The sequence below is a fragment of the Tenebrio molitor genome, chromosome 4 (assembly GCF_963966145.1).
Source record: "Tenebrio molitor chromosome 4, icTenMoli1.1, whole genome shotgun sequence".
Lineage (NCBI taxonomy): Eukaryota > Metazoa > Arthropoda > Insecta > Coleoptera > Tenebrionidae > Tenebrio > Tenebrio molitor.
The window spans coordinates 5,125,195-5,139,215 of NC_091049.1; the positions used below are offsets into that span (position 1 = coordinate 5,125,195).

The 14,021-nt window shown below is 35.5% G+C and overlaps 2 protein-coding genes across 4 annotated transcripts; one reads left to right on the top strand and one right to left on the bottom strand.

Annotated features, from left to right (window-relative positions):
• Positions 1-1,168: 1,168 nt before the first annotated feature.
• LOC138129669 (uncharacterized) lies at positions 1,169-12,907 on the top strand. Of its 3 annotated transcripts, XM_069045943.1 has the most exons (4): positions 1,169-3,268; positions 3,329-6,491; positions 6,552-6,606; positions 12,319-12,907. In XM_069045943.1, exons 1-2 carry the CDS (start codon positions 3,131-3,133, stop codon positions 4,313-4,315), a joined length of 1,125 nt encoding a protein of 374 aa, XP_068902044.1. In that variant the 5' UTR covers positions 1,169-3,130; the 3' UTR covers positions 4,316-6,491; positions 6,552-6,606; positions 12,319-12,907. The 3 variants fall into 3 exon arrangements, 2 of the variants coding, with proteins under 2 accessions (XP_068902044.1, XP_068902043.1); XM_069045942.1 differs by having other exon boundaries at positions 3,329-6,606; XR_011159323.1 differs by lacking the exons at positions 1,169-3,268; positions 3,329-6,491; positions 6,552-6,606 and adding exons at positions 6,618-8,960; positions 9,095-12,117.
• LOC138129668 (uncharacterized) lies at positions 4,385-6,039 on the bottom strand. The gene is made up of 3 exons (XM_069045941.1): positions 5,918-6,039; positions 5,710-5,865; positions 4,385-5,632 (listed from the first exon to the last, which is right to left on the bottom strand). The coding sequence occupies exons 1-3, from the start codon at positions 6,031-6,033 to the stop codon at positions 4,489-4,491; spliced, it is 1,416 nt and encodes a 471-aa protein (XP_068902042.1). The 5' UTR covers positions 6,034-6,039; the 3' UTR covers positions 4,385-4,488.
• Positions 12,908-14,021: the final 1,114 nt, after the last annotated feature.

Here is a 14,021-nt window from a genome sequence, read left to right on the forward strand (position 1 = left end):
ATGGGCGCAAGTATTTTTTAATTAAAATTAAATTAAATAATTTTTTCCCAAACAGTTTCGTTCACTTGTTTTTTTACACAAATTATAATTAAAGCTATTTTTTTTTCTCTACACGATGGAATACGGTTGTTTATGGAAAAGTGGCCGCAAATAGGGGTAACAGTTAAAGATAGATAAGAGCAAAAGAGAGTTAGCGCACCACACCGTGTATTTTTTTTATGTTGTATCTTTGATTTTAAATATTTATTCCTATAGCAATACAGCAACACTTCTAATAAAGTATTTTGTTTGGTGCTGTCCAGAACATAAACATACGAAGAGAAGATTACAAATAACGCTATAATCCTACCCCTAATTAATGATCGGCCCAGGGCCAGTTTATACGTTTTCGTCGTCATAAAAGTATAAACTGACAGTTTTTGACAATGAAATGGCATATAACATAACCTGATATTTAACTTTTTAAATGTGTGGTTATTCTAAATTTCACTAGATATCGCCACTTCATCTCCATCACATGACCAACTTCATTAAACTATGTTAACGAATTTCTTTTCTAGTACCACAAATTTCCCGAAGAACCTCAAACCATTCAGCTCTAACTCCACTGTCGCTGGGAAATTGAAATAAAGGTTTTTCAGAATTGCTACAAATAACGCATTTAATGAGCATTTTCAGAGTTTTTTGATTGACAAAAATTCAAATTTGACGGCAATTTTACCTTGATGTCTAGCAAACAGATGGCACCACTTCATCACTATCCCATGACCAACTTCATTAAACTATGTTATGGCCATTCCAATTCCATTAAAATGCGCTTCGTATGAAGTATGTTGTGGATAGTGATGAAGTGGTGACATCTGTTTGCTAGACATCAAGGTAAAATTGCCGTCAAATTTGAAATTTTGTCAATCAAAAAACTCTGAAAATGCTCATTAAATGCATTATTTGTGGCAATTCTGAAAAACCTTTATTTCAATTTCCCAGCGGCAGTGGAGTTAGAGCTGAATGGTTTGAGGTTCTTCGGGAAATTTGTGGTACTAGAAAAGAAATTTGTTAACATAGTTTAATGAAGTTGGTCATGTGATGGAAATGAAGTGGCGATATCTAGTGAAATTTAGAATAACCACACATTAAAAAGTTAAATATCAGGTTATGTTATATGCCATTTCATTGTCAAAAACTGTCAGTTTATACTTTTATGACGACGAAAACGTATAAACTGACAGTTTTTGACAATGAAGTGGCATATAACATAACCTGATATTTAACTTTTTAAATGTGTGGTTATTCTAAATTTCACTAGATATCGCCACTTCATCTCCATCATCGACTTGTCATTTGGTTTACTTTTTTTCGACATTTGGAATGGCCATAACATAGTTTAATGAAGTTGGTCATGACTATCCATTACATACTTCATACGAAGCCCATTTTAATGGAATTGGAATGGCCATCTGTGATGGCCATAACATAGTTTAATGAAGTTGGTCATGTCAGAAATTTGAACAAAAAAAGCAGCATACGTTACGAAAAAAGGGGTATAATATTATTTTTTCACGATCGGGAGTAGAAATCAACTTTTCGGATGTCCACATCGTGACAGAAGTAGAGCATTTTCTCCCTAGGGAGCAAATACCGAGTGACTATAAATGATTGAAAATTATTTTGTTATGTTGGTAACACATTTGAAATTTTTAGTTGGCAACATCGTTGGCATGACACACGCAATTTTTAAAATTGAAACAAACGTCAAAAAAATCTAAATCGACAATGTACTTCGTGACTTAACCTAACCTAAATAGGAATGATTGACAGATGATGCACGAGAAGACTTGCACTACCAACTGCATCAGTGTTGCCAATCCACTATTTTCCTTCAATCATTTATAGTCACTCGGTATTTGCAAATATTTGCTCCCTAGGGAGTTTTCATTTTTTTCACAGTTGTGACAAAAATCTAATGGGAGTTTTCATTTTTTTTGACTGTTGTGACAAAAATCTAATTGTGTTGTCAAGGCAACTACTAATTCCATTAAATTCATCGAAAGATGACAACTCATTTGTCATCATTTTTTTATTCTTAAAATTTGAGATTTTTGTGCTGTTTCTACTCCCTACCGTGAAAAAAATAGTATATATACTTCTGGAGAGAATGCTCATTTTTCCCTCGGTGCTTTGTAGCCCTCGGGCTTCGCCCTCTGGCTACAAACTGCACCTTAGGAAAAATCATGCATTTCTCTCCCTCAATATACAGGGTGTTTGAAAATTGCTAGTACAAAAAAATACTGGTAATTGGTGATGGTGAGTTAAAGTCATCGGCAAAAAAAAATTTTAATAAAAGTCCTCTAGTTTTCGAGATAAAAATTACTAAAAATTGGGTTAAAATTGTTAGTACCATTGTTAGTTGCCAAAATCTTGCAAAAAAATATTTATTTTTCATATTGTTGTATAGTCCTTCATTATCACGCTTGGTTACCAAGGTTTAAAAAATACTGCCCCGCCTGAGGCGTAAAATATGCTGGGATAGGGTTACTTTATCCCTTTTGTTTAAAAAAATTAAAAATTGGTTTTTTGGATTTCTTAGGGCTTCTAGATGCCACAGTTTTTTTTTTGTACTAGCAATTTTCAAACACCCTGTATAATATACTATTAAGGCCATTTGCATCGACGTTTCTTATTTTTAAAGCAACCTTAAAAACAATTGTTGCTACGATTTTAATAATTGTAACCAAGGTTTTATGTTTTTCTTATTTTTAAGCTACGACGGTGCAAACGGTTACCTACTAGTCGAATTTATATAATTTAAACACCTTCACAATTTTTCATAAACAAAAAATTGTTTCCCTATGGTAACAAAAGCAGAACAATCTGAACAATCCTGATTCCGCACGTAATCGAGAAAAGCGCACGGGAAAAGCGTGCGCGGATAAAGCGTGTTAATTCTTTAATAAATCTGGCAACGGTGTAAGTTCATTTCACTGCAAATACAGAGGAAAGTGGGAGAAGAAATCGTGCACGTATTCCCCGTGCGCAGTAGCGGTGCGTACTAGTAGGACCTTAAACTGCAACAGTGTCAGAAAAGCATGTTATCAAGTTTTACCACATTGCTCAATTTTTTGGGCAAGATATGAATTACCTGTCTCGAGGGGAAAATGCCTACACAAGTGGGCACGTGCGGAGCGTTACATTTGATGGCAACGTGGAGCCTGTACTACTGAAAGGAGTTGTGCAAGCCAGCATGAAGAAGAGGGCATATAATGTTGAGGTAAGATATTTTATTAAGTTAGTTTTTCGTCAGTTACAATTTTTCTGTGCTCAACAATAGGTGGCTTACAACCCCAGAGAAGGTGTTAAAAAGGCCTATTACACCTGCCCACGAGGTAAAGTAACCTGCCACCATATGGCTGCACTGCTGTATCATGGACATTACAACATAAGTGCTACGGATACTGCATGTCAGTGGAAAATTGTACAGACTCCACCTGAAACAGCACAACCTGTGAAACTCAGTGACCTTTTCACAAGAAAAAATCAAAATTATCGGGCCACTAAACGGGATCTGAGTGCTTCAGAAATTACAACTTTTGCACAAGCTTTGGGTCCCAGCAATGTTGTAGGTTTTTCTTGGTTGTTAAGGGCTGAACCCACTGTAGACGCTGCTACACGAATACCAAACATCGAAGATATAATTTTCAGCGAGGAATATCTGGCTGCAATGGATAAACAAATATTTATCTTAGAACGGAGCCAGGTATCAAAAGAGACGATTTTGGAAATTGAGAAGCTGACAAGGGGGCAACATTTAAATTCCAATTGGCATCTAGCAAGAAAGCATAGGTTGACAGCTAGCAAATTTGGACTAGCTTTAAGTGCCTGTCGGCGGAATAGATATCCTCCTTCCTTGCTAAAAAACCTCATGGAAGGTTACAGTTTGGATCGTGTAGCAGCAGTACAGTGGGGTAAACAGCACGAAGAAACAGCATTGGGGGAATTTAAGGCAGCGACAGGACTTTCTTTTGAGCCATCCGGCTTATGGTTGCATCCATGTGGCTTATTAGGGGCCAGCCCAGATGAGGTCGGCGAGGATTTTGTGATTGAGGTCAAATGTCCATACAAATTCAGAAATGCAGCAAGCTTGAAAGATGTGGTGGACAAGAATTACTGCTTTTGGTATGAAGGCGATGTGACAGTAGTAAACACAAATCACCAGTACTACCACCAAGTTCAAGGGCAGCTGCATTTATTAGATAAAGCAGTGTGTTACATGGTGATATGGACCCCACAATATACGCAGATTTTCACCAAAAAATAAAGATGAAGATTGGGCAGAAAATTTAAATACATTAATAGAATTTTATATAAAAAAATATGTAACACACAATGAAATAAATCCAATTTATTATACATCATACCTATTTTAATACCTCAGATCCATGATCAAAAAATTACATTACATTTTGTTTGAAAATAAATTAAGTGAAATCATTACTCTGCGTCATCTAGGAATAGATGCTCCACTTCCTTTATCAAAGGATATTGCAGATTTGTCAAAGCTGCAACACCTTTGAATATTATGTCACCAAATGGACACAGCGTTTCTGGCAGATTGCTCAATATGCGAAACGATTTTATTCTGCAACTCGCTCGTTCCACGTGAATTCTTGCACGTGCTATAGATTGTGTTTGCCTCACTTGTGCTGGCGTGAATTGTGGAGTTCTTAGGAAGGGTGGAATATTAAGATTAACCCCGGGCGGTAAGATGTCCTGTATTAGGAAACCCTTATCGGCTAAAATTAGGTCTCCTGTTTGCAATTTGTCCAGTACTCCACAATCCTGAACAATTTTTTTGTCTGACGTTGCTCCTGCATATAAATCGCTGACATATGTGACCACTCCATTGGGTGCAACCCCTACTAAACCTTTGAAGGTATGGTGATGTTTATATGCACTGTATGTTTGTTTCTGTACAGCCATAGATTTTCTCGATACTACAGTAAAAATTTCTGTACAATCCAACACCAGTCTACACTCTGTGAATGAGCTGAAACAGTTAGGCAAACACATTTTGTTTTTGCTTCGTGATGGAATGTCGGACATTAACTGTTCAAACAAAATTTCATGAATAGCATGAATGTACGTTAAAAATATGTTTGAAACTGTAGCTTGCGACACGTAAAACCTTTCAGCTGGATCCAAATGGGGTGCATTCAACCGCAGCTTCATTAAGGTTAACAGTAGCTGGTCAATGTTTTCTATTTTCTGCACTGCCCAGCCTAAGTAATAATTTAGTTCCACATCTTTGAACAGATCGTACAGAGCCTCAAATGTAGAATGTTTTGGTAAACCACTATATAGCAGAATTAATTTATCACTGCCTTGTACATTTTGGTAACAAAACCGAAGAGACATATATGACATTTTTTTGTTTAGTTCTTCAATTTGTTGTCTTAAGAAATAATTTTCCGCTTCTGCCACGGCGCTACCACCAGATTCGGTGGATGGGAAAACGTCGTCTTTGCTGCTGGATGGTAAAGGGACTCCCAGTTCAGTAATTGCTGCAGAAGTGGAAGGCATTGGTTCTCTTGATGTGGAAGGCATTGGTTCCCCTGATGTGGAAGGCACCGGTGCCCTTAATGTGGAGGATTTAAAATAAAGTATAGATATAGGATAATTTAAAAACAACACACACATGTGCTCTCTACATACATTACTGTTTTCTTTTTCTTCATTTCTGTTTCTGGGAAAGCAAAACGTGACCTTTTCTCGACATTAAACTCGAACAGCTCTGGACCATTTTTTCTTTGACCATCGCGAAAGTGACAACTACATACGTGAGCACCTGGTCCTGGTTCCGTGTCGCGACTATAAATAAAGTTGTACTTAATAAAGATATGTAATAATGAATCTTACTTACCGCAAGAGCCGTTTCCATCGATTTCTTTTCTTTTCGTTGAGCGGAAATCTAAAAAATTTACACACGGCCCCCCGGTCACTGTAGTGGTTACAACCATAATCCCAACACATCACCATTATGGGAAGAATCTACAAGTTTACCCTTTTCAATAAGTATTATTGAGGTTATGTTTCAAGAAATAAATGAGATTTTTGTCTTTACTTACTTCTTATTGAATCACACGCTTATAATACAAGTCCACAAGATGTACTGCAATTACTGCACTATCCAGGAACACATATAAAACCGTAGAATTACAAAACACTCGCGAATCTAATGGAACAACAGTAGCACATGGATGCAAACAAAACTGACCTTACTCAATATGACGTCACGACTAATATGGTGTATAATGTTTTTTTAGCCTTACCTTAACAGACAAAAGACCACAGTTTAGTCTTGAAAAAGAAGAAAGATTTTTTTTAATTGTGACGGAAAAGGGAAAAATCATGAAACGCAAAGAAAGACACTAACAGAGATAACGTAGAGATCGGCAAATGGATAGAGGATTTTGTCCGCAAGTCAACAAAATATTGTATGCTTGCTTTCTCTGTCACTAGCATGGAATTTACCTATTTCGATCTCCCTCCCACAGTTGCAGTCCAGGCGTAGGTGGCAGCACCGTAGGAGCGCGTTCATAAATACTCTGGGTAGGTATAAAGGTTACCCGTGGGCATGGATTTATTAGTACTGGATACGGCAATACCCTATAAACGTATGTCGACTTTGAAAAAACATATCACAGACTTCGGTACCTTCCCCCATTTCATTCTAACCTGTATTAAAATATGTTTCTCTCTGTTATTACAATACGTATGTCGTTTTGATGTTTCGCAAATGTCAATTTTGAAGTTTGAAATTAATTCAAAAGTCTGAACCTGTGGTCTGAACTGTCATAAAACTTCCTGAATTCGTAAAATAGAATAATTGCAATAATGAAAACCTGCAGAATTTGTTCTACTCCTTATTGTTCTTCAAGATAAGATTTATCTTTTCACTGGTATGTACCTAAAATAGACGATTCTTTACAAATACCGAAGACCTGGGTGAAAAAATGATTTCAGTTTTCCAAAAGAAACCTTCTTAAGAAACAAATGGATATCAGTGTGGAAGAGACAATCAAAGTTGCAAACGATGCGGTTATTTGTTCAAAACATTTCGGAATTCTGATTAGGATGAATGTAAAAAACCATGCAAAATTTTAAAAAGGGTTTTTATAGGTATCTTCACAATACCTGAATTTTCCTACCACACCTAATGCCCCCTTTAATTTCAATTTCGCAGAAGAACATTGTAGTGGCAACAAAGGTAGAGCGTATAAAACTTAAATATTTAATTTCTCTTTCATAACTTACTTACCTATTTTTAAAAATTGTTAGAAAATAAAACTACGGCTACTCAATCAGCAGATTCGAGATATAATGCAGATGTAACAGTAGAGCATTTTAGTAGCCCTCGAAAAGTAAATATGATCCAACATGTTGACGAGCAAAGGGAAATACACTACGAATGTAAGAAAACTGCGAAAGCTCTTAACAAAAACAAGATAAGAAGTAAACTTAACAAAGTTGTATTATTTAATAATGAATAAATATAAGAATCTATTACGAGTAATATTTATTTTGGTGTTTTTTTGTAAGTTTCATGGATACTTGTGAGTTTGAATTTACGCGCAAATTAAAGTTAAGTGGTTCACAAAAATATAGGTAGTTGTTGAAGGCAGACAACTCTCTTCACCTTTGTAGTCCAAACCTGGATTTCCTTTTGTGAAATCTTTTCCAACAGCATTGTCAGTGTTTCACATTAGAGTGAAAAATACCTGGCTTTAGACGAATTAGTCATTCTTAATACGTTCAAGTTCTAAAACAATAATACTTGATAGAGTTAACGGTTCAAATACTCTCGAACTATGCAAACTTCAGAGAAACAGATTAGAAAAAAGATGACACGACTGACAGGAGAGTAATAAATAATTGATAGATTGAGAATTTAAACCAATCAGAGTCGGGGGACTCGCTAAAGGATAGTGCTAATACCCAAATAATGCGTTGAGAGCGACAGAAATAGATGGTACGTTTTATTCAACTATGATGGCTGTACACCGTATCCAGTACTAATACATCCATGCCCGTGGGTCACCCAAACGCCGTTCACAAATTAAAATTGGGGGAATAATCACGCTACCCCAGATCGTTCACAAATGTTTAGAGTGACACAAGGAGTGTGCCCATGTTACCGATGTCTAGCGGTGCGGGAGAAATTACCCATACGTCAGATTTGACGTTTGTCAAATATCTGACGGCAGTGAAGCGGCGGCTGCGTGAAAAAAATATGTTCAAAGGTGTTTTTATACAGTTTTTAATTATGTTTTGAATAATGGGAACAAAATTTTGGAAACTGGAACGGCTGACTCTGAAATGCATTTGAAATTGTCTGTTGGTTAACCCCGGTACAATCACTACAATCCGTTCAACATATCCAACAATTCTTAAAGGTATTCCTTGTGCAACCACACTTATATTCTTTTCTTCCCCTTCCTGTATTGAATCCGGTGATAACAAATTTACAGGGGAAAAAGGTTTTTTTTGCAAAACAAATTGTCCCAGAAATAATTAATTTTCTTTTTCTTTCGTCAAATTGCATTTTTAATCTCTTGTTCTTCATTTAAGCAGGTGGTTAAATAGATGACAATTAAATGTGAGTTGACAATGTTGGCATTTACAAAAACAAAAAACACGCGTTTACCCGATTCTGTCCATAATGCCGGAGTGACACTGCAGTCACGTGATATTCTCCACACTCTACCTTCGCCCATATTTTATGAACGCGCTCTAGCTGTTTACGTCAACTACATTTGACAGTGACAAGTAAATGACAATTCACAACAACAATTTTGACATCTAACACCTGTGCTAAATTTTCAACAAATTACTGCTCGTCTACGTTAACAACATTTTGATTTTGTTTCTCGTGTGCATCAAGTGATCAAGTGCTTTCATTATCCGTAAGTAGACTTATCTAAAAGTTATTATAGTGTAACGGTTGAAAATATGCACGTGATAAAATAATATTCGTTTATTTCTTAAAACTAGAAACAACGTAGACAAATGTGTTTAATAAAGTCTATTCTTATTTTAGTTAAGATGCCGTCTTCGCGATTTTGTCTGGTCTGTGAGCAGGGTTGCCAGATTGTTCTTAGTGAAAAAGCGGAGATTTTTTCAACATGTAGGATTGAAAGTATTTTCCATTAAAATAACACGCTAACCTGAACTAAAATAAATATTGAGTCTTTATTTTAAATAATTTTAAAAAATAGAACATTTAGAAACAATCTAATACATACATATAATATAAATGTTAGGTAATTAATATTTTAAAGAACTTTGTGCTTTTTTGATTATGTCTTTTTTGGTTCGAATATATTTATAAAATTCATGACAACTCATATTATAATTTATTTTCACGCACAATTCTGCTTCAACCAATTCTCTTGTCATTCTGTTTCTGGTGTCTGTCCACCCAGCATTCATTAGAGAGAATACTCGCTCTACATTTGCATTACTAAGAAATTGACAAAACGGGTTGCACAATTTTAAACAAATTTGGCAGTTGCGCCTTTTGAAAGATATCAGCCCATATCTTATCGACGTTGTTGTCTTGGATTGTCAGATTGGGTAAAATAATATCGTTGAAATTTACGATTTCATCGTACAAACTATCGTAATCAATGTCGATACAATTCAATACTGTTTTCCCTAGCTCTGCAACTTCGGCGTATTTAATGCCACTCTTCAAATTAAACATTTTAAATTTTTCAAAAGGGGGATTTTCAAAATTATACCAATCCTTTAGGTACTTTATAGCTCTAGTATATACTCCTAGAAAATCTTCTTCCAATTTTTTCTTTTCATAAGTTGAGAAATTGAGCATTGCATTTTGAACTTTGCAACCAAAAAACTTGTCTTCTTTACGACGTTCCAATTGTGTTAAAAGTTTAATCATAAGATCATGCAACTCAAAACATAATACGTTTTGTTTTTCTAGTGTTAAAAGTGGACTTACAAATAAATTTAAAAAATGATGCGAGAAGTACAAATAACATTCCTGGACTGTAATGTTGGATCCTAAGTCATCTGAAATTTCATCTTCTTGATTGCTTAAAAAATCCCATATAACTTTTGGACATTCTTCTTCACCAAGCTTCAAAAAGTACATTTTCACTGCAGTCCAACCTTCCAATATTCTTTCTAAGCACTTGAAAAGTGAGAGCCACCTTGTTGGAACATGACGTAAAACTGCATTAAACATTAAATCCGAATCTTCAAAAAGTTTTTGTAGTTGTGTAGTTTTTTGGCAGAAGTAGAAAATTCTGCATACATTTTTAAGACTAAAACTTCAACATCATATTGCAGTTTTCTGCAGGCAAACTTGGCAGTGTTGTGTAAAATATGGCAGTGACAGTCGCCTTTAAAAATATGTAAATTGTCTTGCTTCAAAAAAGTAAAAACTGATTCTCTAACGCCATAGTTTACAGGTGCATTATCAGCACTGTATGATATCATATTTTTCAAATTTAATTCTGGGTACTTTGCAAGAACTTCAAGAATATTATGATAAAACAGATTTTGAGCCATTCTGAGGGTGAAAATAAAATAAGCAGATTGGGAAAAATTTTCTGTTTTTCTTATTGGATGCATCAGTTGCAACGGTAAAACACAATGCAGATGGTGAAATCAACTCCTTTAAAATCATTTCTGTTCCATGAGGTTTTAACACTTTTTTGGCTAACGCTTCTGCTTTTGTACGACCACATTTAATTTTTCCAGCAATTTTGGAATCATCTATAACGTTGGACATTAATTTTAAACTACAGTCTAAACTATTATAACTGTGAGAATGTAATATGGAGTGATAAACCATTGTCATCTCCACAACACAGACGTTATCACTTTCAATGCTATTATGTGCAGCATAAAAATTGTTCATAATTGTATTTTGTTCTAGATTTTTTACCCTGGTTTGATGTTTGCTCGTTGATGCGTGATCCTTTACAGATTTTTCGCCATTGTATTTTACTGTAAAACTGGCTTTGCAGTGAATGCATGAGCCAGTTTCTTTATCAACTTTCCGTAACCAGGGATATATTTTTAACCACTCCTCTTTAAAACTGCAGCGGTATACCACTTTTATTTTCTTGGACGTTGGAGTATCACAAGAGTTTGGCGAGTCCATTGCCTTAAACTGTTACAATCATACTAGGAATATAAGTAAATATAATAAAAAAAACCTTTTAAACCGTACCGAAAGTGTACACCCTGTGATATCCCTGTGCTGTGCTGATTTTGTTTCCACTTGTCAAACTAGCCAGTCGAGCCAGTCTTAGTGACTTAGTGCGAAACTGTAAAAAACTTAAATTACTAAATTGAAAGTGTTCAAACTATGCAACTCATTATTCAAGTCTGTATTATGTACATGGTAAGTTCTTCTGAAAATGGGATAAAATGCGTTTTTAAGAAATTTGAAAATTAAACAAAAAAATAATATAGGAATCACAAACAGTAAAAAAAGCGGAGACGAGTCCACAGTGAGCGGAGACATGTGATCGCTATTAAAAAGCGGAGACTCCGCTCGAAAAACGGAGATCTGGCAACCCTATCTGTGAGTCATCACAGGATGAAGTGCAGAGTATGCATCGTTTCCCTACCAAGTTGGGACAGGTATACTCCGTACTCTGATAGATTGCACGTTTTTTGACAGAAGACAGACACAGAAACTGGTTTGGCGGGAATTAATCTGCAGGGATACAACGGTTTTCTATATAACGTGAAACAATTGAGATGAAGAGTTTAGTATTTTTCACTGCTTTATGTTTTGGAACTAGAATTTAAAAACGTGCAATCTATCACCGTACGGAGTATACCTAATTATAGTATTGGAGTTGCATGTCTAATATACATACTATGACAATGACAAAATATGGCAGGAAAACATGGGCATTGAATACTGGTGATTGGTAATGGGTTTATACAGGGCTTTCATTTATGAATTCGTGTCACAAGAATGCTGTGTTGCCATTTTAATACATGAAGTCGCAGCCATCTGATGCATGAACCAGGCATTTATCTACTCTGAAGGGTGTGCTTATTCCTTTCCTACCCTAAGTATGTATAATCAGAAAGCAAGGTAATTGGTGGTTGTTCACTCCAGCTCATATGTTTATTAATTGTTAGACATCTGCTTTAAATTATTATCATTAATATATGCTTTCATTTTCTCTTTCCCTTAATAAATGTAATAAGTTATGTTGTACAAATTGCAAGAGTAATTCCATTATATACCTCAATTTTTTTTTTATCCAACAGATATAACCATGGAAGTTTGTGCGCCCCAAATGGCTGTATCTGTAATGCACTCCTTACATTGAGGCTCCCAGCACACCGAAAGGGTCTGTTCCACAAAATTTATTTAAAGTAGTGAAGGATATATCCCGAGCAACTGCTACGCCAAGGAAATTGAAGCTAATGGATATGATATGCAGAAAAGAAGATCACGTGAGGAAATTGAAGAAGATATGCAAGAAAATCTAATGACTTCAAAGCCTTATGTGCCTTTGACAAGTCTCAAGTGGTACAGAAACTATTTAAGGGCATGGCTATGAGCATAGTGAATTTTCTTGTGTCAGAGTTGAGGAATGCACGGCGCGAACCCAGGGGACGACGATGGACCGTAAAGGAAAAAGTTGTGGCCTTAGTTTTAATGAAGAGAAGTCGCAAGGTGCTTCAGATTTTTGAGCAAAATCGTCACCATGCCAAAATCTGCGTGAGCGAAAAGACACCAGGGCTGAGAAGACGAAGCTTAAAAAAATGGCTCATAAATGAACATATGTATACTTTTCATCTTATTTGATAACGTTTAACAATAACACTAATAAATTATCTGTGTCACTATTGATGAGGCTGAATTTTATTTTATATTTAGTTATTTCATCCATATGGTAACATCAATCACTATTTACAAAACATAATTACAGAGCCGAAAATAATTATTGACATTGAAATTGTCAACTCAACGTGAACAACGTTTCATTAAAATTGAAAGTGGTGAAAACGTGCTGTAAATGGCGCGAAATCTTAACCCTTCTGGCACCATTATTTTGTGAAGAGAGCGACATCTAAACTCTTAACCAATCTAAGGGGTTATCATTATCAATGACGGTTGAACCCTAGATGGTTGAACATAAAAATTCAAAAATATGACAGAAATGTCAAATTCTGTCGGCTAGAGCGCTCCCTAGTAAAATGTGCCGGTACTACCATTATATTTCTTTCTCTCTCTAAAAATGTTTCAGAATATTCAAGAGGGAGTGCGCTGGCCATGGGTTCCGTTCATAGACAAAATAAGAACATATAGAACGCAAACTCCCTATACATTTTTTGGGCATAAAGCGTTTACCGCCATCTCTTATCCTGGTGACGGGGGAATATCACAGCCTACTGGATACGTTTACCTTTCCTTTGATTTTTTATCGACTGTAATTACACGAGAGGTCTTTTTTTGTCCGGATAAAATTGAATTTTTTTACGATAATTTGGTGGTTTGTGGAGTCAATTTACCAAAAAGAAACCAAATTAGAGTTTAAAAAATGAAATTTTATCCTGGACGAAAAAAACCTCGAGCGTAATTCGATGAGATAATTGAATGAATAATGATAGGTAGGTAATTATGAAAAATTGAATTGGCCATTTTGCACGTCAATTTATTACAAGCTGTGTCAATGTTTAAGATTGTTGGTTCGTTATCATAACAACAAACAATAATCAGGTTCGAAAAAGTTTGCCATGGAAGTTTAAGCACATTTTATCCAGATGCAAAGTTAGGGCTAACTTTATCCGATGTCAAAGTGACAAATGCATCGCGGCTTATGGGATTTTTTATACATGAATTAAATTATCGACTGTAATTACACAAGAGGTTTCATTTAGTCGACTGTAATTACACGAGAGGTCTTTTTTTGTCCGGATAAAATTGAATTTTTTTACGATAATTTGGTTTGTGGAGTCAATTT